This window comes from Columba livia, chromosome Z, assembly GCF_036013475.1.
Source record: "Columba livia isolate bColLiv1 breed racing homer chromosome Z, bColLiv1.pat.W.v2, whole genome shotgun sequence".
NCBI lineage: Eukaryota > Metazoa > Chordata > Aves > Columbiformes > Columbidae > Columba > Columba livia.
The window spans coordinates 18,218,662-18,245,618 of NC_088642.1; the positions used below are offsets into that span (position 1 = coordinate 18,218,662).

A 26,957-nucleotide genomic window follows, 5' to 3' on the forward strand; every position below is an offset into this window, starting at 1 on the left:
TCCTGTACACACATATCCACACCAAACCTTCCATACTGTCACTCTGCAATGGTGTTGGACAAAGGGATTTCATTAGAAAACATAACAGATACCAGATTATCATCAGCAAATAAAGTTACAGAAGCATGAAAAAACAAAGTCATGTATGATATTGGAAGATGGAAGATTTGCACATCTTCCTTATATCAGTTTGAAAAAATCACTGTGGAAGTGAGTCAAAATGAAGACAATTTTACAGAATTTTATAGGGATCAACACCTAGCCATCTCACATAAATGAGAAACTTATAGTACTACTACCTACTGTTACATTCCCCAAGATTTTTCTTTAATGCAATGCTTCTAGTATTTCCTCAGGGGAAAAAAGGCTATGGAAACACACTATGCATCTGCCTCTTGTTCCTTCAAGTTATGAAAGCTCTGTTGCACTGTAAAGTGTCACTGAAATCAGCTACAGCACTGGAAGTGAGACAATTTCATTAAAATTACCTGCCAATATTGTACAGACCCACACTGATGCTGTCACTGAGATAAGGGCAGCTGTAATGCACCCAGAGCAGCAGATATTGTTTCAGTCTGTATTTGCAGATTAGTGAACAGAATCACAGAATGGTTGGGCTTGGAAAGAACCTCTGGAGATCATCCACTCCAACCTACCTGCTCGAGCAGGTTCACCTAAAGTAGATCACACAGGAATGTGTCCAGGAACATTACAAATGTCTCCAGAGAAGGAGACTTCACAGCCTCTCTGGGCAGCCTGTTCCAGCCTGTTCTCTGGCACCCTTGAAGTAAAAAAGTTTTTCCTCATACTTGGATGGAACCTCCTGTGCTTCACTCTTTGCCCATTGCCCCTCATCCTGTCATTTGGCACCACTGAAAAGAGTCTGGTCCCATCCTCTTGACACCCACCCTTGGGATATTTACAAATGTTGATGAGATCCCCTCTCAGCCTTCTCTTCTCCAGGCTGAACAGACCCAGGTCTCTCAGTCTCTCCTCATAAAAAAGGTGCTTCAGACCTCTCATCAGCTTCATAGCCCACCACCAGACTCCCTCCAGTAACTGCTTGTCCTTCCCAAACTGGGAAGCCCAGAACTGGACACACAATTCCAGATGTGGCCTCACCAGGGCAGAGTAGAGGGGGAGGAGAACCTCCCTCGACCTGCTGGTCGCACTTTTCCTAATGCATCCCAGGATACCCTTGGCCTTCTTGGCCACAAGGGCACGTTGTTGGCTCATGGTCAACCTGTTGGTGACCAGAACTCCCAAGCCCTTCTCTGCAGTGCTGCTTTCCAGCAGGTCCGCCCCTAACCTGTACTGGTGCCTGGGATTATTCCTCCCCAGGTGTAGGACCCTACACTTGCTCTTGTTGAACTTCATCAGGTTCTTCTCTGCCCAGTCCAGCCTGTCCAAGTCTCACTGAATGGCATCACAAGAAGTTCTACATACAGCAAGAATCTCCTCTTATACAACCACAGGAAGGCTTGTTCATTTCAATATTTAAATAAGAAAGCATATTTAAGATATTCAGTCAGTGAGGGAATATAGGCCAGCTTTATCACAAAATATCTGCACAGGGTAATGAAAATCCACCACTTGGTTTTCATGATTTATTTGCTAAGATTTTATTTAGCCACAGAAGCTATGCAGTGATATCATGGGAGCTTGCACATTACTGGACGCAACAGGGAATGCAACTCTTGCATTTAAAGTGTTAGGAGCTAAAGATGCCTTGTTTAAAATTATGAGATTGATAAAGATAATTCATTAGCAATTAACATACATTGCAATTCTGAGCAAGTAATTCATTTAAGAGAATCAAGTAACCAACAGCTCCCTTGCAGGGCTCAACATGATAACCAGTACCCCTCAGGAAAAGAAAATAGACATGCTTCACCAGCAACATATGTTCAAGGCACTTCCTATGAGTCATCAGCTACAGTATGGAGAAGGCACTGCTGGCCTGACAACACAATTGTGAGCTCTTAATGATATTTTTCCTAAATCCCCTTTCAGTATTAAAATCCCACCCCTGCACACAGAGCAAAGTAGATTGCTCCTTTTACATCTCTTGTATTTCAGAAATAACGACTTTTAGGCAATATACACTGCATGGATTGATAGAGAGCTATTTAGTTTGTGTTCACCTTCAACACATAACACAAAAATAAGTGAGGCTGATTTGCTGTATCCAAGAGAACACACCAGCTGCTAGGTCCAGCAATATACTAAGAGCAACTTTACTATCCTGCTGAGCCACTGTCTATTACTAAGAATACATATCATGAGCAGGGGGAGATTCAAGACTCCTTAGTTAGAAAAACTCTTAATTCTTTGCCTTTAGAGTTGATGAATCTACAGAAGTAGAAAGCCACAGGTCAGTGTATGGGTGCAACAATTTCTTATACATAAAGAAGTACAGTTGACTGTGTTTGTTTGTTTTAAGTACTATTAGTTTTCTTATTATATCTTAAGGTTCTTGAAATTGAACTAATTTTTCATACTAAAGCACATAAACATTGCCAACAGTCTCAATTACACATGGAAGAGTAGCCACAGTGTAGGTACACACTGGGTTTTCATGCCACCTGCCGGTCAAAATCCTACTTGCACCAACCCATTTCTGGTTTAGCCATCCAGAGGGCTTAGAAAGCCAATAAATTGGTCATGAAAGTATCAGAAGAAAAATACTTGTCGCATAAGCAAACATCTAAAAATAAGTTTTTAATAAGTAATTAACCTCCCTTTCAATGACAGAACATATTGGAGAACATTGGTTACAACAGATATTTCAACTTTGGTGATTTTGCCTTTTGCATCAAATAGTGTTCTGCATTGCACCAAAAAGCACAGATGAATCACCAACTCAACCAAGATAGCAAGCCCTACAACTTTCCACGTTTTCCATAATTATACAATAGTATAAAGCAAATATATTTCTGAAAGCACAGGCACATAATGAGTACAGACTGTTTAATGGATCTCCTCTCAACAAGAACTGAGAAATTACATGCATAACAAAATGTTCTTCCTTTTTAAAATAGCTGGTGAACTGTCTGTCTCCATATTTCCCCAAGGAATGCCAAACAATGAACATACAGTAGTATGTTCTAAATCTGAAAGTTTGCAGTTCCACCTATCTAGCTGTGTTATCAGAGAATAAATAAAAAGAATCCTCTGAGTTGGGGCATTTTCTAACAATCAGTTCAAAAGAATATTTTAGATTCTGTATATGGAAAAAGAAACAAATTCTTTAAAAATTCTCATTGCAAAACAATAACTATCAATTAAATTCTGAACAATCGGTTCTTAGGTGAAAATGGTAATAGGCAAGCTACATTCCAACCACAGTTCTTAATCTTTGGAAGCGTCTAAGTCCTTGTTTTATTTTTAAATAACTCTGAACAATGATGTATCTAGTTTTATTCCTTTTTATGCCTCATTTTCCTTTTTAGAAACATTTAATCTCAACACTTGTAATAATGCAATATGTTCTCAATGAGATAACATATTAATGTACTTTCCCTGAAAGATATGTACTTCTTCCTAATGTGCGTTGGCTGTTTCTTCCACTCTAAGGTTCAACACTTCTCACTACATGGTCGTTCTTCACAAGAGCACCTTCCTTCATTAGAAAGCAACAGTTAGGCATTTCAACTTTCACATATAATTCAGAAGGTTCACCTTGCCAAAGTCGTGACTCCTCATGGACCGAAGATCCATTACAATCCAGGCAAAGTACAGAAGTTTGGAATAAAAGGGAATGCTCTCCTACTGATCGCTAATTTAAATTTGTACCATATTTCGTAAGAAGGGCACATATAACAAGTATACCAAAACCGCTTTATTCACAGTTACAGTTTCTGGAAAAGCAGCATCATGCTAGGTAAATTTGCTCAGGAAATGCTTTTATTGGCCACATAATTAATGAAATACACTGACATCCAACTCCACTGTAGCTGTATGTCAGTTTTCTTAGTTAACTTGAGCTCACTTGCTTTCCTGTTATTTACAGCAGGCAATCTCATAATTCACCTTTGTTTCTTACTATCAACTTTTATCCTTTTTTGAATAGATAAGACAGTGAATTACGAATACATGATCAGCCAAATGTACATTACTATCGAGTTATTCCACACGTTTCAAAGCAAATCATCATTTCTGAATTTAACTGACCACATACTGAGTATCTTCTACTGCACCATATAATTGCAGGTATTCAGCAATGATCAAGAGGTTAAATGCATTCATGCAAGAGTAGCAGTTAACCAATCTCCTGCTGATTGTTGCATCTTTTACTGAAGTGACACTAGGTTGACTTGAGCACTTATCTAGGTTTCTTAATCTCCACAACACGATGAAAGAAAATTCTTAATAGATGCAATAATCTTACTATACTATTGCATAACTTTACTAAATATATGATGGAACTGGATGTAGGCATATGTACCACAATAGGGCATATTGTAATTAAAAAAAAAAAAAAAAAAAAGGCAAGTAGAACATTTTCTAGCTTCACTGAGAGGAAAACAGCGTTGATGCTAAAAAGCATCTGCCCACTGTGACACCAGTATGGAACAAACATGGTGACTGTGTCTCACCAGTAAAGTAAAAAAAAAAGTAAACTGCTGCTATACCAACCCAAGGGAGGGCTTGCAGGAATATTAACAGGTAATGTAAGGTAAAAAAACACCAGAAGTCCACATTTCCCTCTTGATCCCACAGGACAGGAGTGTAATTTACAATAGGACATTGCATTCCACATGAATGTACAGGAAAGTCTGACTAAACCCCAGAGGTACAAATACTCAGCAGCACGTGCCAAGGCCAGACTGTAGCAGTCAGCCCATTTAAAGTCAGTAAAACTGTATCTGCTTCTAAACCTAGAAATATAAGAGATTAGAGGTGGCAGTGCATCATTCAACACAAAATCCGGATCTGCAGTATGTTCTCAAATTGAAAAATGCCTGCAGAAAAAATCCTTGCTATTCATCTTTGCTTGCTTGCAACTAAGAAAAACCAAAGAGGAGGAGCTTCCATTCACACCAGAGAGATCTGGGTAACTACATTCCGCTCCCCACTCCAGTGCAGTGTCATTCAGCTCAGTTTGAGTCTCTTTGTTTTGAGTTATGGCCATTGTCAGAACCAAGGGAGTACTTCAGCCTGAGGGATGAGTTTTTGTTTCCACGCTGTCTGCTTCCATCCTCTGCTACATTATAATCACTGCAAATACTATAGACATGAGTACGTGTTGAAAGATAGAGATGAAAATAAAACTGTTACTTCATCAGTTTAAAATGTGCCTTATCTAGTCATCCCTTAATGTAAGGACACTGTCCCACAGCAAAACAGAACAGAAATATACCTCATCAGCTTCCAAGCTGTTAACTGAAATTGCCACAGCAGAAATAAAGTATTCTACAGTGATAATTACTCTCAAAGCAGCATCAAGAAAAAATATCTACAATGCTCAAGATCAAGTTTCTTGACAATGTATAGTTTCACTATAGAAATTTGGATCAGTGGACTAGTACCTTATCGTCTAGAGCATCTTTTTTTAATTAGTCATTTCCTCCTAATTATGATGCATAAGTACCAAATTCCTAAGACTACTAAGAACAGTCAGAGAGGTTGTAACTGCCCCATAAAGACTCCAAATAATGCCCAAGCCTACTGCTACCCGCCTAGGCAGAGGGAGCACTCACTTTGAAGTTATCAACACCTCTTACTATCCCTTCAGATCCTGAATGCAGACAGAAGTAGTGTATACAAAAAATTTTTCTACACTTATAATGGTATTCTCCCATGCAACCTTTATCTCATTTACTTTGAAGTCAGAGCTGTGAGTGACATTAATTTAAAATTTTATCGCATATTTCCAAGAGTGGAAATCAGACCATCAACAGCAGATTTGTAGATCAGCACACACTCCTCAAGCAAAGGAGACACTCCTTCCAACTTTTTATTAAGGATTTTCTCATTAAATGTTAAAAACTATAGATGAATCAGTGTTTGATCTAGCATGTCAACTGGCTAGACAATAAAATCACAGTAGTCAGTTTTCTTTGGCTTTTTGTGATGAGGACCAGGAGACAGCATTATAGCTGAATTTTCCTAAATCTATCCTTGTGCCAGTCATTTTTCCAGTCTCTTCTATTCCCGCTCTCCATGTCCTTTTTACCCTCTCTGTCCCACTCCCACTTCCACCCCTGTCAATCCTTTAAGAGGCTGCAGAAGTTCTTCATCGAAGGCCAGAATAGTCCATCACTATATTCCTGAGTCTTATTCCTTGTTAATCACAGATTATAACATTATAACATTTATTCACTAAGGGAAGTCCAACAAGCGGAGAAAGCTTGTATTCTGAGAAAGGCATCCAAACTTCAAACACTATAAATGATCACACATCAATTTCTTCTGGTTGTACATTTCATTGCCAAGCCATCATTACTGCTTTGTTTCTCATGTGGCTAATTTTACCAGCATGAAAATTCATGGCCTTACTTTTGTAACACTTTCCACTTTTTTCCACTTTTTTCTTTTTAAGAGATACTGGCAACACAATCCTAGATGACATTTTAAGACAACCTAACACCACACACAGAGTCTCATATATCACAGCAGACAAGCAGAATAAGCTGTTATTCAGAGTCACTACTAACAGCAGTCAGAAGCTTCAGTTCTAAGGGTGAAGCACTACCTGTAAACTGTGCAGGTCCTGCAAACCAAGTGAAAAATCTCAAAGAATAAGGCATGCTCAGCTGACAAGACAGGCTAAGGAAGATAATTTTAACAGCCCTAGCTTCTTCATTATCTAAAAGTAGGAAGTGGTCCTTGTGAACCTTTTCACCGTGCAGGGAAAGTCTGTCATGAGGGAGGAACATCATTATAAAGGATGCCTGGAAAATAGAAGTATAGTGTTCATGTGCAAAATAGGAATGCATTGATGGCTCACAAACACATTTGATTTCTATTGGGTTTCTACTGTTAATAGAATACAGAAGAGGATTACACCTACATTCAGCACCAATAAACCGTGCAAATACTTTGAGTAACATCTCCTTTCAGTTCTAGAATATGCTCAAATACATCCTGTCACTAGAAGCTGGGGCTGATGGAGGAGACCTACTTCACCACAAAGTGGGTATGTTTGGAAGATACATTAGATTTGCTTGCATGGCTTTTTAACCCAGGTCAGTCCTCTATGACAAATTATTTTACCTAGTTTTGCAATTATTTTTAACTAATACACTACAGCATGGGATGTGTTCTCAATTCTGAGAAATCGAAAGCTCTCTGTGAGAGCAGAGTTAACTCTGGCCACCACCTCTTCTGTATTTCATCCACCAAGAATGAACAAGAAAAGCATCAGAATTAATAAAGCCATTAGTTTTAATCAGACAACTTAGGAAAGGAGTCAAACATCTAGAACTCTGTCAAGCAACTGAATTTACGAATGTGTTTTAAACCCAAATGTGCAGTGAATATTTAAAAAATAATGACATAGACAAATAGAGATGTATTTATATTGGTGAGACAGAGTGCACAGTCATCAATTTATTGCATCAGTTTGTCAGGAAGTGTTAGTTTCATGGCTCTGGTCCCAGTCTACTCCTGTCTTTTGCTGTGTACAAATACTGAGTATAAAGGAGTGTTTATGAAGATGGATGTTCATTTCCCTCTCCCTACTCTCACCTACTACTAAATTAGGACTAACTACTGAATTAGAACTGCAATTAAGAATTTGTTAGAAGGCAAATACAGACAAAGAAATATGAATGCAAATGCATATTCATGGGTAGGGAGTTACTGAAATAAAATACACAAGGGAGAACAACTCTCTAGTCTTAAAAGCCAGAAGCCACTGAAGCACGGAAAACCTGCTACCATTACTTTGAAACTTTAGCATTTCATAGGAATAAATAGGTTTTTAAGAGATTTGCAGTCTTAGATGCTGAGCTGGTTTTAAGTCAAACAAGAATATGGCATTCAAATCCACACAACGGCTTAGCATTCAAATAACTTCCACAGTGCATACTCAGTATTTCTGAAATTTAGCTAACTATTTTGGGAAGATTTCAGAGACAGACCCAAGATTAGCTACTTAGGCAATTTCTGTTTCTCACACGTGCCATGCTTGTACACATTCATTAATATGCAGAGCATTATATAGCTGCTCAGAGATACAACCAAGATTCTTAGGTGCTGAAGACCTGAATTCGTGGACAGAAAGAGCTAAAATTTGAAGCAACTCAAGTTTCAGATGTGGGTTCCTCTTGTTCTCCAATAAGTTTATTTAAAAATAAATTCAGCTACATCTGATACTCATTAGATAAAACTGAATACAGACAATTAATTATTTGAAAAATTCCCTACAATTCTAAAATAAAACACTTAAATAAAGGCCTTTTTTAATTATGTGCTTTGCCTAAGCACAATTGATACTGTCATTCATTTATCTAACCAATTAGTATTTCTAAAGAATGTATTTTATTTGTTTGCTATCATTTATTATCTAAGCTATAATTTTGCAGTTTCTCAGGCAACAAATGGCTGTCTCGCATCTGGAGAATAAAACACACAAAAGGGTGTTGGTGTGCTGTTTGAATACATGCAATTACTGGTAGTTACATTCTAATTAGCATAATTAGTTTTGAAACAGTTCTCATAATAACTATCAACATTATGTCAATTTAGCTGAAGTTAATGGCATATTTAACAAAGACACACTTATTTTCAGTATTATACTATTTAAAAGCAAGGAGGCAGCAAAGCCCTTTCTGAAGAAGTAAAGCTCCCTTTCATAGAAACTGAACATTTCTTATTTTGATTCCTTTCAGCAATCCATCTTATAAAACAGCACAATTACAACCCTCCAGCTTCTGTAAACCATTCTTAGAAACTAACACTGATAAGCTGGCAATAAAAAAGCAAGTATCCCAGAGTACAGATGGTTGCGAATTCAGCCTTACGTTGTTTTGGAGAAGGCAACCATATTTTGGCAGTTAAGGTTGGGAGGGATGGGGGAGGAAGTTGGAAAAATAAAACACTAAGAGGTAATCTTTAAAAAACTAAAGAGGTTAACAGTATGCTAAAAAGTAGCAAATGCTTCTAGTCACAGCTAAACAAAACATCCTTTCACTGCTTACTAGAAAAGGGCATAAGCCATTCATAAAGGCCAGTTTTACAAGTAGTCAGAGATGTTCCATTACTAAACCAAGTAAAAATTTAGTAATTTCACTGACATATTTCAAGTTTCCAAGAAGAAACAACATGCCTTTCAGACTTTGCTTTACTTCATACCATGGATATTCATTGTCCACAACAGAAGCTACAGCCAACCTATGCTCGGTACTTACCATTAAAGCCAAAGTTACACAACCAGTACTGATTGAATTTAAAAGCCAAGTGTGTTACATGTTTCATTTTAGTATCTTGTTCATAGTGTATTTTTATTATGTGGATATTTTAAAGAGCAAGTTAGCATTCAGTAGTCCAGCAGCCATTAAATACACCGTCTTAAAAAGCTCTCTGGAGCATGAGAAGTCTTTTTTGTGGGTTGTTTGGTTTTGGGTTTGTTTGGTTTGGTTAGCTGTTTTTTTTTTTTTTTTTTTTAATTTCTATAAAACAGATAAACAAAATGAAAAACTTTATGCTTCTTAAAGTAATTACCTTTTTATTAAAAAAAAAATGAAATAACAGGAGTTTGATATTAATTCATTATAAAGACAAAGCAAATCTACAGAAGTTTTGCCCAATTAATTTGGACAAAATCTCTTCCTTTCATCTACACATTTATCGTCATGTATCATAAAGACACATTATGTTCAGGTTTCTACCATTTTTATGTATGCAGCTTTCCAGAAAAAAAAAATTAAAATACAGAACTTCTTTCAATTCATGTCACTCAGAGACAGTCTCTTTCTTCCTAAAAAATAGGAAGTAATTGCTCAGACAGTTCCAGACTCATTATCATAATTTTAAGCACATCAGCTTATTACAATGAAATAGTTACAAAAAATGGCTTTATTTCAGTTTATTTTGAACTATTTTCCCAAAATTCTGCTAGCAGTAATATAAATGGACAGGTCAAAACAGTATGTACTAATGGTATTTTTAAACACCTGTGGAGTGGCAGAGGGGCAGGGAGAGGACAAGAGAATCACTCCCAAATTTTGGATACTGAAGGAGGTAGCAACTCTAAGTTAACTCCCAAACCACTTCAGTAGAAAAGCAGCACATTCAGGGTGTGATTCATCCTACCCTGGAAGAGATGTCTGAAATCATGCAGGATGACTGCCAGCCTGTGGAGCAAGTAGAGTAAAGCTGGCTCTGCCGTAGCTTCCTTACACTCCTGCAAAACTCAGCACTGAGACACACTCTGGATTGCCTTCCAGGAGCATGTATTATTCTCCACTGACTATAGAGATTAAGAGATGGGCCAGACCAACACTTGATCAGCAAGAACATCCTAAAGCAGAACTGCTCCACACCTCAGATTTGCCCTTCTATTTAGTTTTGGAGACTTTCTGGATCATTTTCTTAATGTTTCCAAGTCCATATCAATACTCTCTGCAGACTCCCATCATCTGCATGACCACTACCAAATCTGCCTGTCATAGACAGTTCAACATGCTCCTGCCAGAAGTGAACGAGTAGCAAGACTATCACTTAGCCATCTCTGAACTAAGAGCCCCCAGCAAATCCAATACACTGTCCATTCACTTGAAAATCAGCCTTCCCCATACACATTATTAATCCACTCACACAGTTCTATACCTGAACTGTATTTTTAATTTATAGTCCAACTGCTTGTATTACAGGAGTGAATCACACACAGCTATTGAACTGATTCTAAAGCAACACCTGCAGCCCATTCTAATCAACATTCCATAACTCGCTTTAAAAGAAAAATCTGTAACTTCCCACAGAAAGGATTTATGTCTGTGACATAGTAAGTAATCTAGAAAAGTTTTTACAAACTATTGACAGAAAAAGCAAAAAGTGTTTTGTATCCCATTTGCAATTCCACTAAACACTGGTATGTATTAATATCTTTGAGCTGCTCGCTTGTCATTCTTGTTTTTACTGGCACATAATCACTGCTCGCAGTCAGGTCCACATCAGCTAGGTGTTAACCCCAGTGAGAATAATCAGTCCTTGTAGTGAAATTAATAACAGCCTAATAATTTTTCAGCTGAGTGAGACATTACATTTAAAATAATTTCAAGTCAGATTGTGGACAGATGCATGGGAATTCTTCATACAAATCTCTTCTATATACTCCTTCCTAAAAATAATTAAAAGCTTCCATTACTAGAATGTAAAAATAGGCCTTGCCGACTCAACTCTGACAAAGCACAGAACCAAGACCACAAAAAAAAGGGGGGAGAGGGAGGAAAGGGAGTGGCCCCTAACCCAGGTAGCTATAGACTGGTCAACCCCACCTCCATCCCTGGAAAAGTGATGGAACAACTTATCCTTGGTGCCATCTCAAGGCATAACAAGGATAAGAGGGTCATTAGGGGCAGTCAACATGGCTTCACCAAGACATCAGATGATGTCTGATCAACCTCATCGCCTTTCATGAGGACATAACCAGGTGGAGAGATGATGGCAAAGCAGTGGGATGTGGTCTACCTTGACTTCAGTAAAGCATTTGACAGAGTCTCCCACAGCATCCTCACAGCTAAACTGAGGAAGTGTGGTCTGGATTATCAGATAGTGAGCTGGACTGGGAACTAGCTGAAGGAAAGAAACCAGAGAGTTGTGGTCAACGAGGCAGAGTCGAGTTGGAGGCCTGTATCCAATGGAGTGCCTCAGGGGTCAGTACTGGGGCTGGTATTATTCAATATATTCATCAATGACTTGGATGAGGGAGTAAAGTGCACTGTCAGCAAGTTTGCTGATGACACCAAGCTGGGACGAGTGGCTGACACGCCAGAAGGCTGTGCTGCCATCCAGAGACCTGGACAGGCTGGAGAGTTGGGCAGGGAAAAATTTAATTAAATATAACAAGGGCAAGTGTAGAGTCTTGCATCTGGGCAGGAACAACCCCAGGTTCCAGTATAAGTTGGGGGATGACCTGTTGGAGAGCAGTGTAGGGAAAAGGGACCTGGGGGTCCTGGTAGACAGCAGGATGACCATGAGCCAGCACTGTGCCATTGTGGCTAAGAAGGCCAATGGCATCCCCCGGTGTATTAGAAGGGGGTGGTTAGTAGGTCCAGAGAGGTTCTCCTTCCCCTCTACTCTGCCCTGGTGAGACCGCACCTGGAATATTGTGTCCAGTTCTGGGCCCCTCAGTTCCAGCAGGACAGGGAACTGCTGGAGAGAGTCCAGCACAGGGCAACAAAGATGATGAAGGGAGTGGAGCATCTCCCTTATGAGGAAAGGCTGAGGGAGCTGGGTCTCTATAGGCTGAAGAAGAGGAGACTGAGGGGTGACCTCATCAATGTTTATAAATATGTAAAGGGTGAGTGTCATGAGGATGGAGCCAGGCTCTTCTCGGTGACAACCAACGGTAGGACAAGGGGTAGTGGGTACAAACTAGAACACAGGAGGTTGCACTTAAATATGAGAAGAAACTTCTTCTCAGTAAGGGTATCAGAACACTGGAACAGGCGGCCAAGGGAGGTTGTAGAGTGTCCTATTCTAGAGACATTCAAAGCCCACCTGGACACATTCCTGTGTAACCTCATCTAAGCGTTCTTGCTCCAGCAGGAGGATTGGACTAGATGATCTTTTGAGGTCCCTTTCAATCCCTAACGTTCTGTGATTCTGTGAAGGCCAGAGTCTTTCAGAAGTCTGACAGCAAAGTATTTGTCAAAAGAGGCTTGAGAAGAGCTCTGCTTATGTGATTAAAGAACCCCTGATCATCAGTTCTGGATAAGAAAGAAATACTTCTGAAGAACCTGCATCTCCACCCTGTGCACAATCTGCTCTGATCTGCCCAGAAGGCTCTCGCCTGCACCAGCCTGAAAGCTGCAGTCGGGCATAGATAAAAGATTTGCAGAGACAGGAAGGAAGAAGCCTGTGGCAGACAAATATGCCATAAAACTTGATAGGTGATGAGTGAAAGGCTCTTAAGGAAGTATGGCTCACTGAATTTTTCATTAGTCTGTTGGTTTATGACCATTTAAAGTACTTTTTGTCAAAATTATGCTGAATCTTCCTCTACCTACAGTTTAGGCATTACACCAAAATAAAAGCACAATGCTGCTAGTGGCATGACGTCTAATAGCTGTGCAAACAGAAACAGAGAATAAAATACAAACACAGCAGCTTAAATTTAATTAATATACATCATGAGAAGAAACTATTTCTTTAATTCCTAACTACAGAAAAGGGAAAAATACACTGTTTTGATGCAATTTAAATTGATTTCTGACCCTTCATCTTTCCTTTTCATTTCAACTATACGTAATCTGAATACTTTCTTCACAATGAACCATGTTTCTCCTAACAAACTAGAAAACAAAAATATATAGGTGGATACTTAGTTCCCTGAAAAATATTAGGGCTCAAATCATAGAACTTCCAGTAGAATTAAGTGTTTGTAGTAAGCATGGAGTCAAATTAACCACATCTGCTCCAAACAATTATAACACAACCACCACTAAGCAGAAACCAGGACCATATTTATATGTGCAGATTTGTTGTACTTGAAATGAAATCTTATTCCAAATAGATTCATGGAGAAACCAGCCATCTATATACCAATATGATACGTAAAATTGGCGTGGTGGTATCTGTTCAGCACTAGCTGATCATAGCATCCTTTAACGTGAACACTGCATTGGAAAAAAAGAAAAAAAAAAAAGCACATTTCCCCTAGAAAGTAGACATGGATCAGCAAATCAGCAAACTTTTAATAACCAGCCAAAAGGCAGAAGAGATGCAGGAAACATTAATAAAACTTTTCTACATTGTTTTAATACAATACAAAATATATTCATTAAAGTAATTCTTTGAAGAAAAGTACAGACTCATATACAGGGTCCTGCATTAAATTTCATCACTTCTTAAGATCTTAGTATACAGAAGCTAAAAGGAGCATAATGGTTGTTTGAAAATAAAAGCTGGAAGTTCAAGTGTATGAAGCATCTCTTTCCCTTTCTCTTCCCCTACCATTTTATCCAAAAGATTTAATTAAGCTCATGTTTCATACACTCATGTTCTCCCGAGGACAGAGTCCTGCAGAAAGTGGAAATAAAGACACTGACAGAAAAGAATGCTCAAGAGAGAGGACAGTTATCTCATACTGCTGTCTTTAAAAGCATGTTTTATTTTATTTTTTTTTTCTTTTTTTGGGAGAGAAACCATTTAAATGCAAATAGCTATATTAATGCAACATTCAGCTCAGACTTTATGCAAAATCCAGTAACCCAATTCAGAGTTACTGCTACCATAAATGTTATTCAGCTGCACTCAACTTATTAAGTAGCGTTGCATGCAGGAATATATTAAGTACTTTAAAAATGCAGCTTAAGGAGGAGAGGTTGATCTGGAAATAAACTCTGGTTTGATCCTTATACTCCCACCAACAGATACAGAAATACAATAGATTTTTTTTTTTTTTTGTACACTCCTAGCTTTGAAAAAAAATTACTCACCAAACTAGCAGTAAGGGAAGGTGCTGACTGTCCAAGTGCTTGGTAGCGCATGCGAACAAGATTAGAGGTTTCTGCAGACTGCCACAGCTGCTGTCCAGTTGCACTGGGAAGCAGATATTTACCTGTCAAGTTAAGAAAGAGTGCGTTAATAAAATCAGATGTTGCAGATGAGGCAATGCAACTGGCAGAGCTTACTCTAAGATAACTCTCTTACCATTCTAATACTTCTGTTTCTTTCACAATTGCCCTGACCAGAAAGGATTCCATCAGAACAGAATTCCTCCTATTCACTTGCTAACCATTCACATCACCCTTTCACAAGCTACATTTCTCTTAGGCAAATTCATTTTTTCAATATTCTATCAACTGTACCTTTTCCCTACCTAGAAATACAATCAATGCAACAACAGATACAAACATCCAGAATAGTGGGTCTGAACTAACAAAACATAAATTGTGAAGGCTAGCCAAAAATAAAAATAAAATTAAAATTTAAAAAATAATATAAGAAGAAAACAAATTTAAAATAAAAATAAAAATAAAAGCTCATTCCGCTGTGCCCAGGCAAGCTCAGGTCCAGTGCTGATCAGAAGGTCAGACCCCCAATCGAACCACTGCCACTCAGTCTGCATTGTCTCCCCACAGGTACTAATTAGGCAGAAAGCATCTCTGGCTCAGGAAGTCCCTGAGCTGCAAACCAACAGCATGGAGAATACTCAGGGAATTATATTAAGAGGACAAGCATGTAATGATACAATTCCTTTTTGCTTCCTTTCAGCCACTGTCAAGAAACAGCACAAGAGCCTATATAATGGTCTTAACAAATATGTTCACCGTAAGTTCTTAGTTATCTCTGAAAACCATGCAAAAGTGAGACAATCACACTACTAAAGCAATTGACTTGTCTTAGAAGACCAGCAAGCTGATGCAAGGTAACAATTCAAAATAGGTTTTTTTTTATCAACTTCAAGTTCAAAAACACAAGCAAGATTTTGATTGAACAGCTCAAATGAAAACTATCTTCCAAACTACACATCCTAAACACTTGTTTCCTGAAACTACTTAATCCCACCTCATTGATATTGTCACCTCAGGGAACAATGGAGGGGGTATGTGTGTGACCACCGACACCAGATTTGCACCCTGGCAGATGGGCACAGGTTTGCCAGGAAATCAAAGGCCTCAGCTTCATAACCTCCTTTTTAACAGCAGATCCAGAGAGTTGCTGAGGTCTCTGGAAATCGACTGTATTGGGAGACAAAGAGTTGCAAAGCAGCAGCACAGAATAGTCTTCAGAATGGGCTGTTGTTCTTTATTACACTGGTAGAGCACAACCCATAGACACTTCTTGCACAATTTGCTATCAGCTTGCCTGAGACTAGAAGGAAAATGTACAACACTGTGGTTTCTTGCCCAATTATCCAGAATAATATTTTCCAGAACTGGAAAAACTGAATTAATTTCCCATCTGCTCTCTCTGCCTCTTTCTATCACATTCTGCTTACCTTTTTACACAGGCTCTCACCATCCTCAACTAAAAGGATTCCATAAAAACCTTCAAGCATTGATTGCAATGTCCACATCCTTGATATTCTATTTATGTCAATCCTGGAAAATGCCAGTGACATATGCAGTCAAAGCTTATATCTATCACCTCAAAGGTTAATTTCTTCACATCCAGGCGGAGGGGGTGGGGGGGCGTGGGGGGAGTGGAAAAAAACGTAATTAATGCACACCTCACATTTAAACAGGTATGTTCTATTTCTTTAATGCTTTCCACATCAAAAGAGGTCTACACATTTTCTTTACTTGCTTTTTGACTCCTCTCCTGAGAGTCAATGGTAAGACAAGGTTCTTGGGGTGAAACCAGATATTATTTCCTGGTGCTGGGTCCCCAACTACAAAAATCTCTCAGGCTACAATGCAGACTACAAACACTGTAATGAAACTCTGCAAGAAGGCTTGTAAAATTCCAGCCTAGTCAAGACAGCTCCAAATAAGACATCATGTCACTAACAGTAATACCAGTAAAATGTTTTGGAAACACCTATTTTGTCAAGTGGACATACATTACACAAATCCCTTTTATAAACTTTGTATTAACAGACTCTAGATGCCACCAGGAAGATTATATTAAACAATCTGCAACTTGATCACTGTAGCACAATCTTTAGTGCATTTTATCATCATAGGAATCAACAGTTGAAAAGCAGTAGAGTTTTCCTCTGATCTTTAGAACAAAGAAGAATGCAAGCAAGAAATAGGCTTGTTTTAATAAAGCTTGATCTAAAACTGGGGAAGACCATCAGTCTTTGGTTAACCAATGCACTTTCTAGTAGAGGTTTGAAAAAAAGTCTTGAAATACATTGTCGACTAAGCCTTGCCCAGAGTACACTAATTTTGAATTCAGATTAATCCCACTGAGCTTCCCAAGAGAAGAAATTGAAGGCAATCATTTGTATTTTGTCCAAAGATTAATGTAGTTTTGCTTAGGTTTGGAGGCCAAGCCAAAAAGGTTTAAATAACAAGTCAATTAAGTCTAGGAGGAGAAAGGTGTATGAGAAATAAGTGCTATTATTAATGCTTGTACTCATTTCTAGTTTTAAATGGGAGCCAGATCCAACGTGAGAGCTAACGTGATTCCTCTTCATGTCAGTAACTCAGCAGAGTAGAGCACTCTGTACCTTAGCACATGCAAGGCTATGCTGACATAGAACATCACTAATAGCCACCTTTATTCTTTGTCCTTTACATGCAACTGTATTATATTAAGTTTTTATCTTGCTCAAACGTGAAAAGAAAGTCTAAGATACTTTGGTAAGAGGCTAGAGGAGAGGCAACCGCACTCTTTATGACAACAAAATCACGTACTAAGCCCTTCCTTCAACTGTAAGATTTTGCCTGACTGGCAAGAAAGCAGAGTAAATTAACTCAACATCAGGGCCAGTGTCTGCGCTGTAAGAATTCATTTAATATTCCATTATTTGTCTTGCATGATTAACCTCAAGAAATATCTAAAATAACGTTGGAGGGCCTGTGGAATAGCTAATTAGGCAGTCGACACAGTCAAAATCGCCAAAAAAACACAAACATGTGTGATGCTGGAATGATCTCTCTTCCCATCCTTAACCCAAACAGGAGCCTTGAGGGCACCACAGATTTTACAACATACTGAAATTGAGGCAAGCGTAGTAGACTATCCGGAACTCCAGTTCTTCTTTTCATACTAAATCCATATATGCTTTTTAACAGAGAAATGGCATATAATATATATGCTTTCTATAGAAGCAAAATAGCCATGGCTTATGCAAAAAGACAGTAACAGATAAATCTCTTATTGCAGAATCACAGAATGGTTGGGATTGGAAGAGACCTCTGGAGATGACCCAGCCCAACCCTCCTGCTAAAGCCAGTTCACCAGAGCAGATCACACAGGAATGTGTCCAGGAATGTTCTGAATGCCTCCAGAAGGAGACTCCACAACCTCCCTGGGCAGCCTGTTCCAGCCTGTTCTCTGGCACCCTCCAAGTGAAGAAGATGGCAAGATCTGGAGTACTACCCTGGGCTTTGGACCTCCGAGTAGCTTGCAGCGCCTTTCCTGCACACCCTGCTTGCACGAACTGTCGCACAAACTGCTGTGCCCCCGTTTGCTCACCCTGTTTGCTGTGCTCCCTAGGACTGCTTAAATCTCCAGCAGTTGCTCCTGGCAATGCCCAAGCCTTACCAACAAGAAAGCCAACTGCAACAAAATACCCAGAAAATAAAAACTGTACTTTTAATACTGTGCTTCTTAAGAAAAGTTGGACATACTTTACAGGAATGCAATGAGGCTTTTTCATTTCCAAAAGCAAATGGAACATCAACATTTCTTACAGAAAAAAACTTCTTCCAAAACTCAGTCTGTTTTCTTTGACGGATTGTGGCACCACAGAGTTAAACCACCAAACAATAAACCAGTCCCTGCCTTCAATGAGTTAGTCAGTAGCTCTCCCTGGATTTTTTCATTAAAAAAAAACAAATATATATATATAAAAATCAATAATCCCCTCAGACTATCCTGTCCTCACTTTTCTTGCCAATATAGTACTCCTACACATTTTCATGGTAAGTTTTATTCATAATTGCATGCATTTTCCCCCTTTTACATTTTCTTTAATAACTTCTTGAATTTACACATATCCACACTTCTTCTACGTGACTTAAATACCAGTATTACACGTAAAACTTGAGCTGAAATGCATTATTGATTTTCACACTGCATTCATTTCTGCCTTCAAGTTTAATGGTCCAAGCAGTGCCTTTCATTTCTGAGTGAACAGACTTGTGGGAGACAGAGAAGACAACATCACCTCAACTCCACCTCATCCCTTCCATCTTAATTCAGCATTTTGGTCCATATATAGCACAAACACTGCCAGTATCCAGAGTCATTTCCATCTATCAACAAACCATTGCCACACCAGTAGTAATTTTCTTATTACTTTCATAATCTATTGATACAGATGAGTCATCTACAGATACAGGTGCCCTACTGCTGTCCCGTTTAACACCAAGATGGCCTTTGACTTGCTCCTGTGCCTTCTGCAGAGGCTTTGCTGGCATCCCTGCTACAATTCCTATGCCTGGAACTATCAAGACAGCCTGAAGTCACAACACTGTTCATAACCAAGGGCATCTCTTTCAACATCTGAATCCAATCCTGTTAGTTCAGAGCATTTATTAAAACGCATTTTGCTGAAAGATGACTTAAGTTGATTATGTAATGGTAATAACTTAGCATTATTTAATGGTATTACATAATCATTGGTGGACATAAGGAATACATTGCTGGAGTTCAGAGCATCATCTTCCCTTTGAACTTGCTCTCATACATCTAGCTTCCTTTACAACGGATACCTGTAGAAAGTTAAAATGGAATCTTTGTTACTTCTTACTTGAATTCCATCTGGTATGTGTGTACTTGTTGCATGCCTTATTGTGTAAGGCCGAAAGACTGAAAAAACACACACACTTCCTCAAAGATCAGTCACAGAAGGTGGGCTTTGCTTTATTCTAATTATAAAAATCTTTCCTACTGCTATAGCATCACTCTCCTTCTTTTCTCCCTCTCAAATTCATATCCCAATGGGATAGCTGAGAATTACTAAATGAGCTTAAATCTAATACCCATAAAACTTCCATTTTCAGTTATAGTTTAGAAATCACTTGTCTCAAATCTTCAGCAGTCTGATGTTTTGCATATGATGGAGAAAACCGTCTGGCATCCAAGTAAGTTTTTGCCTTCACAAAAGAACTTAGGACTTTGTAGATGGTACTGCTGGGAAATCTGTTTTGTAATTAGTCAAAATGTAAAGAAAAAAGAAAAAAGAAGCATCTGGAAAGTTTTTGATGGAAATATTTGTTTGTTTGTTTTTTACAAAAAATATCAAAAGCAATTCAACTGTAAACAGAAGACAGGTATGTACTTTGCTAAAATAGAAGCGTCTGGATTTGGGCTGACATAAACTATGGACACAATTAGTCCAAAGCAGAAGCTGTGCACACAATTACAGTGTACCACAGACCAAACTGAAGAAAGCATCAATGTCTTTGTGTTAGCTGCTGTGAAACAGCAGCCTTCAAAATAGCCTCTTACTGTCCTGACATCTTTACAGCAAGAGCCAAGAAATACTTATGTCACTTGTTTTGTAAATCAATTATGTATATTTATGACATAAGTGCAGATTATTTAAAAACAATTCTGAAAGCTAGATTCTTCTACCTCACTACTTTAAAAAAATAATGGATCTTATCTAAAGAACTGACTTTTGTGGTCTAGTCAGATTAGCCAAGCATGGTTTCAAGTGGGTTGCTCACTCCACACATCTTTTGGGGCAACTTATGAGCATGAGCTACCTCAGACCAACAGGAACAAGCCACAGTGGAAGACAGAACTGGACCCTACTGCAGATTGCTCTGGATTGTAGAAATGCACTGAATTGAAACACAGTCGAGTACTTATCTCTCTTCCTACTTCTGCTTTTCTCCGCAGAAAACTGGAACAGTTCATTGAAAGGTCTCACTGCAAATGGAGGAAAGACTGAAGCCACCCCCCTGCCACGTTGGCAGCCCCAGCATGTCCCAGAGCAGCCACAGCCACGAACAAATGGCCTGAGCAGCACAAACCAAAGCTGGAGACAACATACCATCACTTTCACTGCCACAGATACATACATGAAATCTCACTGCAGCTTCAGAAACGTGCCAGGTGAAAGGCGAAGAGCTTCCCACGTGAGTATTTTACTGTCTGGTTATGGCAGTCTACTTTACTGCTTCACATTTTACTGCTGCAGACAGACCAGCCGCAGGAAATTACATGGAGGCTGTAAAGTTTTGGGGTCTACTCTCACATCAATGTAGGGGGAACTAAAGCCCATAACCACCATTAGCAGTAATTGGAAAGTAAAAGAGAAGGGTATGGATTTAAAGCCTTATTAGAAAACTTTTAAAGATTTTGCCTTATTTTTACCGTGGCTGCTTCAACAAGCTTTACTTATACTTCAAATGACTAGCAGCAGGCATAAAAGAGTTACTGTTTTATTCATGCCTCGTTTATTGCCCACAACTTAAGAAAATTACCACATTTAACATATTACTCAGCTACACATGGTTGAAGTTAATGGACAATGCCAATTGCCCAGTCTGATGCAAAAGACAAAATTTTTCTTTCAACAAACCTGTACACTAAACACAACATTACTCAGTTAAGCCTATAATTATAACTGACTCAATAATAATTTCTTCTGTTACTGTACAAGAAGCCCTTTTTAAAAATGCTATTGCACTCATTATAGATTTTTCACTTTTTGATGTTCTTAAAATGTTTTATCTTGGTTTCACATTCTGAAGTTATGTGAAAAAGTGGTAACTGCTCAAGCATGAAATAAATGCAGCCCCACCAAACGCAAAACTTTGGGGTGAGATTATGATTTTTTTTAAAAAGCCATAGAGCTGTCTTACAGTTTCATCAATATTGGCCGAACTGAAAAAGAACACATCAATTTTTGGACCAGAAACTAGGAGGATGCAGGTTTAGATCTGTACCCAAAATAACAACAACAACAACAACATTATTATTATTATTAATGCCTCCATTAACTACAAAGGAATTCAGAATCAAGACTGTCTATAAGTCAATTACCAAAAATAAGTCATGAAATACAGTTAGCTTTCCTCCCAGAAATAAATATAATTTCTATACTTGGAACAAATTTCAATGAAAGACAATACAGTATTTTGCTTATACAGAAATTATTCAAAGATCCTCTTCTAACAGATACTGAAGTTAGGTTTATATTTTGACAATTTACAATCTATTACTAAAGTACTGTGGCAGCAATAGCATATTTGAAAGGCATTCGGGATCATAAGCAAATCTCTCTAGTTTTACTAAGGTTTGAAGATTGAGGGTGGTGTTTGGCTTCAGGGGTTTTTGGGTTTTGTGTTTGTCTGTGGTTTGGGGAGTTTTCTTAAGTTTTCCATACCAAAAATGTCTACCACAAGAGCAGTGTTAGCCAGCCAGTGACACTGATAACTACATGATAAAAAAAACCCTACAGCCTGAAGTTATCATTTACAGCTCTACTTCCCCACCTCCCTACTCAAACTTCAGAAATTAATATGCATATTCATTTTCTCTACATTTAATGTTTCCACTATGATAAATGACTCTTAACAACTTTCAAGCTGCTTTTATAAGCGTCCCAAAGGGGGTTAAACTACTTCTCCACCGTTCAAAACAGGCAACTTGCAAATGTATCTGCAAATTAGGCACTCTACTGCTACAGTTTGCTTTGATCTCAACAACAATCAGCTTCTCATGTTTTGATGATACAAGTGCGATTAAGCAGCAACCGAGGAGTTAAAGGCAAAATAATGAGACAGGAATACAATATCTTCTATTCTGATCTCAGACTGTTACATGATGCAGACTCCAGACGTTGAAGAATATGGAAATTATCTTGATAGGTGCACAGGGAAGTAAAAATCAACTCAACTATGCAGGTTGATTGAAGCCTTAGATGATAACGGTAACTGACAATGACAAATATAAACTAGTGTCATCTCAACCACCTGTGCACCAAGAAAGATTTTAAAATGCGTACTTCATAGCAGAATATATTTGCTTCATCTGTAGAAAACAGCTTCATACTGCATGCTTTAAAACAGAAAAAAAATTCTCAGGTGTGTCATTAGAATATACTAATTCTGGAAGAAGTTTAACACATGGTGCAGTGCTTTAAGGAAGCCTTTGAGGAAGGCAGGGAAAAGATTCCAGGACGTGCTCTGGGCAAGCAGTGCTACTGAATGAAGCATGTTGTGCCTGCACACCTGGCTGTGAACATTCTCACCTTTTGTACCCAGGATCCGAGTGGTGGCAGCACCGGTGCTGAGCTGCCACCCACCCTCCACCACTGCTGGCGGGGAGGGCCCTCGGGCAGCTGCAGCTGCAAAGACTTTCTAAACTGAGTGCCTGCAATCCTGTCATGCATCACGAAGATGAAAGCAACTTTGAAACGTACTGCTGCTCAGATATGTGAGAGAAGAAAACGCAGGAGGTAACATTTCCTACAAAAGACACATCTGACAGATGTGCTGGCAGCCATCCTTCCCCTGCAGCCCCCTGCACCTCGGCTTATGGAGCCAAAGATGGGCCGGACAATGGAGCCCACCAAGCTGTATCCCCAGAGGCAGCTATGAAATCACAGGGCTTTTTATGGAGTGGCACAAGCATAATTAGTTAGTCCCATAACTGGAAGTCGGTAAACAACTGATATTATACAGAGGAAAAAGGAACACTTCCCCTTATCTACACCAATCAACCATAATTAATTAAAATAATATTTTTTTAAATGTTGCCACTAAAATAATCGCATCATAGTTATATTAGGCTGTTGTACAGAATGGGAAGGTACCATTTCAAAAGTGATTTCAAGGTGTAAGTCATGTGATTTTACACCTAACTTTCCCCATCCCCCAAGTTGTATCAAGTATTTGACACCATGAGGCTTAATGAACTAATCTGGATTTTCAACAACATTAATTAAAAAAAAAAAAAAAAAAAAGTATACAGCACAGTATTTGCAAAAACTCTGGATTTCTACCACTGCCAACTGCTCCCCTACAAGAAATGGGAAAACGTCCCCTTGTAAGTCCTGCCAGCACGTGTCTACCCATGGATAAGAGAACAGCTTGTTCTTCATGGCCCATAAAGCTGTTGATCTTTCTGCTAATTAGTGTTGGTAGATTAATGAATCTCTGATGCAAAAACCAGACTGATAATCCCCAAATTCATTTCAAATCAACCACTGATTAGTTATATGGGAACAGCAATAATTACTGGAGCATATTTAGATGACTGATGACTTAGAGGTGGAAAGACAATCAAAGCAGGAAGATTAGGGAAGGAAAAAAATATATACATCCCAAGATGTCTTAGTTTTTAGCTCTTCACTAGATCATGAGGTAACTTCATTAATATAAAATGCTTTAGAATCTTTGGATTAAAAATGCTGTAAAATGACATCTATATGTGTTATGTCACCAGTATTTTTGTAAGATCACCTTAAGGTTAGCAAGATAACAGCCCTACCACAATTAGAGACAATTAGCCCAGTAGGCAGTCTGTTTCCAGGCAGTTATTGATGAGATAACAGGAAGCAAGATAAGAAGTTCAAACTATAAGTAACAAAGTGTATTTTTTTTCTTTGTATCTAACTGTGGAGCTTATCAGTACAGTATGGAGACAACTGAGCTAGCTGCACCGCTCTGCAAAATAGAAACTCTTCCCAGCAATAAGCTCTCAAAAGCTTCAGAAGCAGAAAGGGAGATAGCAATCTCCACATGCTGCACCAGAGCAGCTGAAGAGACTGAACAGAGCTGTACCGCACACCACGGTGCAAACTGAGGAGCAGAAATGGGACATGAAAGCAAGGCCAATTCGATTTGCTTGTCCAAGAGATTTGGCAGGTTAACCCCCTCTGCAGTTAAAAGCTCATTTAATTTCTCAGCCTTTCACATTACTTTCTGCCATGAATTCTATTTAAGCATCTCTGAACACAGCAAACCAATATCTGTAGACAATTTAAGCCAAAAACCCTCTGACTGCAGACAGGCCTTTGAAGTTTGTAGAGATCAAGAAAACCAGCCACCACAGAAAAGCAGCTTTTTAAACATCTTTTCTCCTGATTAGAAACCAGTTTTAAAGCCCCAGTCTGTGCACTGTTAGGAATCCTTAAGAAGGCAATCTAAGGCTAGGGGGAGCAGGCATTTAAATACACGTGTATGCATAAGAATCTATTGTCCCAAGAGGAACAGAGTGCATCTCACCCAACAATACTTTGCTCTCTCTTTCTCTCCACATTCTGCCAAGACCCCCTGCACCCAGAGGGCACCAGCATCCTTACAAAGCAACGATTCTTTCCCTCTGTATTTGACCTGGAGCTATTAAATTAGTAGCTACAGCTCAGCTGTGCAGCAAGGCTTATTCCACAGGAGAGAAGTTATAATGCAGGAAGAGCAGAAGAGAAAGCCAAGCACTGATTATTACAGAATCACGGAGACACACAGAATTGCTGGGCTTTGAAGGGACTTCTGGAGATCATCGCGTCCAACCCACCTGCTAAAGCAGGTTTACCAGAGCAGATCGCACAGGCATGTGTCTAGGAAGGTTCTGAATGTCTCCAGAGAAGGAGACTCCACAGCCTCTCTGGGCAGCCTGTTCCAGCCTGTTCTGTTACCCTCCAAGTAAAGAAATTTATCCTCATACTCAAATTGAACCTCCTGTGCTTCAGTCTGTGCCCATTACCCCTCATCCTGTCATTGGGCACCACTGGAAGGAGTCTGGTCCCATTCTCTTGACACCCACCCTTGGGATATTTATAAACATTTATGAGATCACCTCTCAGCTTTCTCTTCCCCAGGCTGAACAGACCCTGCTCTCTCAGTCTCTCCTCATGGGAAAGATGCTCCAGACCCCTCATCATCTTTGTAGCCCATTGCTGGACTCCCTCCAGTAATTCCTTGTCCTTCTCATACTGGGAAGCCCAGAACTGGATGCAATACTCCAGATGGGGCCTCACCAGGGCAGAGTAGAGGGGGAGGAAAACCTCCCTCGACCTGCTGGTCACACTTTTCCTAATGCACCCCAGGATACCAGTGGCCACTAGGGCACATTGTTGACTCATGGTCAACCTGCTGTCCAGCAGAACTCCCAGGTCCTCACTTGCAGTACTGCTTTCCAGCAGGTCGGCCCCTAACCTGCACTGGTGCCTGGGGTTATTCCTCCCCAGGTGCAGGACCCTACACTTGCCGTCGTTGAACTTCATCAGGTTCTTCTCTGCCCAGTCCTCCAGCCTGTCCAGGTCTCACTGAATGGCAGCACAGCCTTCTGGTCTGTCAGCCCTTCCCCTCAGTTTGATACCATCAGCAAACTTGCCGAGGGTGCACTGAGACTCTTCATCCAGGTCACTGATGAACAGGTTCAACAAAACTGGACATAAGGACCCCTGGGGAACTCCACTAACCACATGCTTCCAACCAGACTGCACCGCTGATCACAACCGTCTGACCTTTGCCATCCAGCCAGTTCTCAATCCATCTCACCGTGCATTCATCCAGCCCACACTTCCTGACCTTGCCTATGAGGATGTTGTGAGAGATGGTGTCAAAAGCCTTGCTGAAGTCAAGGTAGACAACGTCCACTGCTCTTCCCCCGTCCACCCAGCCAGTCATACCATCATAGAAGGCTATGAGGTTGGTCAAACATGATTTCCCCTTAGTGAATCCATGCTAACTACTACTGATAGCCTTATTTTCTTCCACACGCTTGAAGATGACATCCAATAAGCGTGTAAGTGTTTTTGCTACCCAAAACATTACAACCCTTTGGAAATGAATTTTAATTTAAAGAGGAAGTGGTCATTCCTTTCAAATACTTTTACTCTGAAGATGTTGTATTTCATGAATGCTTATGCTTAGCAACCTGCCCTTAGGAATTATTATTTTTCATCCTTTCTTTCTATTAAGCAGTACTGCTTGCACTTCACAACAAGAAGTACTAAAGCAGATTTGCTAGACTAATAGCAGGCCACACCTAATGAAGTATTTTCACTCCAAATTCAGTCTCTCGTTCTCCAACAGTTTTCCTCCTCCCCCTCCTTGGGAATGAAGATTAAGGAAGGCAATACTGTCACAATGATTAGACTGAAGCAACTTCCCAAATTATAATAGCATGGTGTCTCCAGGAAGCAGTATTAATTTCTTTTATTGGCCAAACTTCATTTAATATCAGCGGTTTCCCAGTAATCT

General features: G+C 39.4%; 1 protein-coding gene across 10 annotated transcripts in view; it reads right to left on the reverse strand.

Moving 5' to 3' along the window:
* The window catches only part of MAST4 (microtubule associated serine/threonine kinase family member 4), a 308,536-nt gene that overhangs the window by 216,300 nt on the left and 65,279 nt on the right, over window positions 1-26,957 (reverse strand). For all 10 annotated transcript variants that reach the window (XM_065047432.1, XM_065047429.1, XM_065047428.1 and 7 more), the window contains exon 3: window positions 14,610-14,731. In XM_065047432.1, the coding sequence (XP_064903504.1) occupies window positions 14,610-14,731 (122 nt within the window). The remainder of the gene's footprint in view (window positions 1-14,609; window positions 14,732-26,957) is intronic.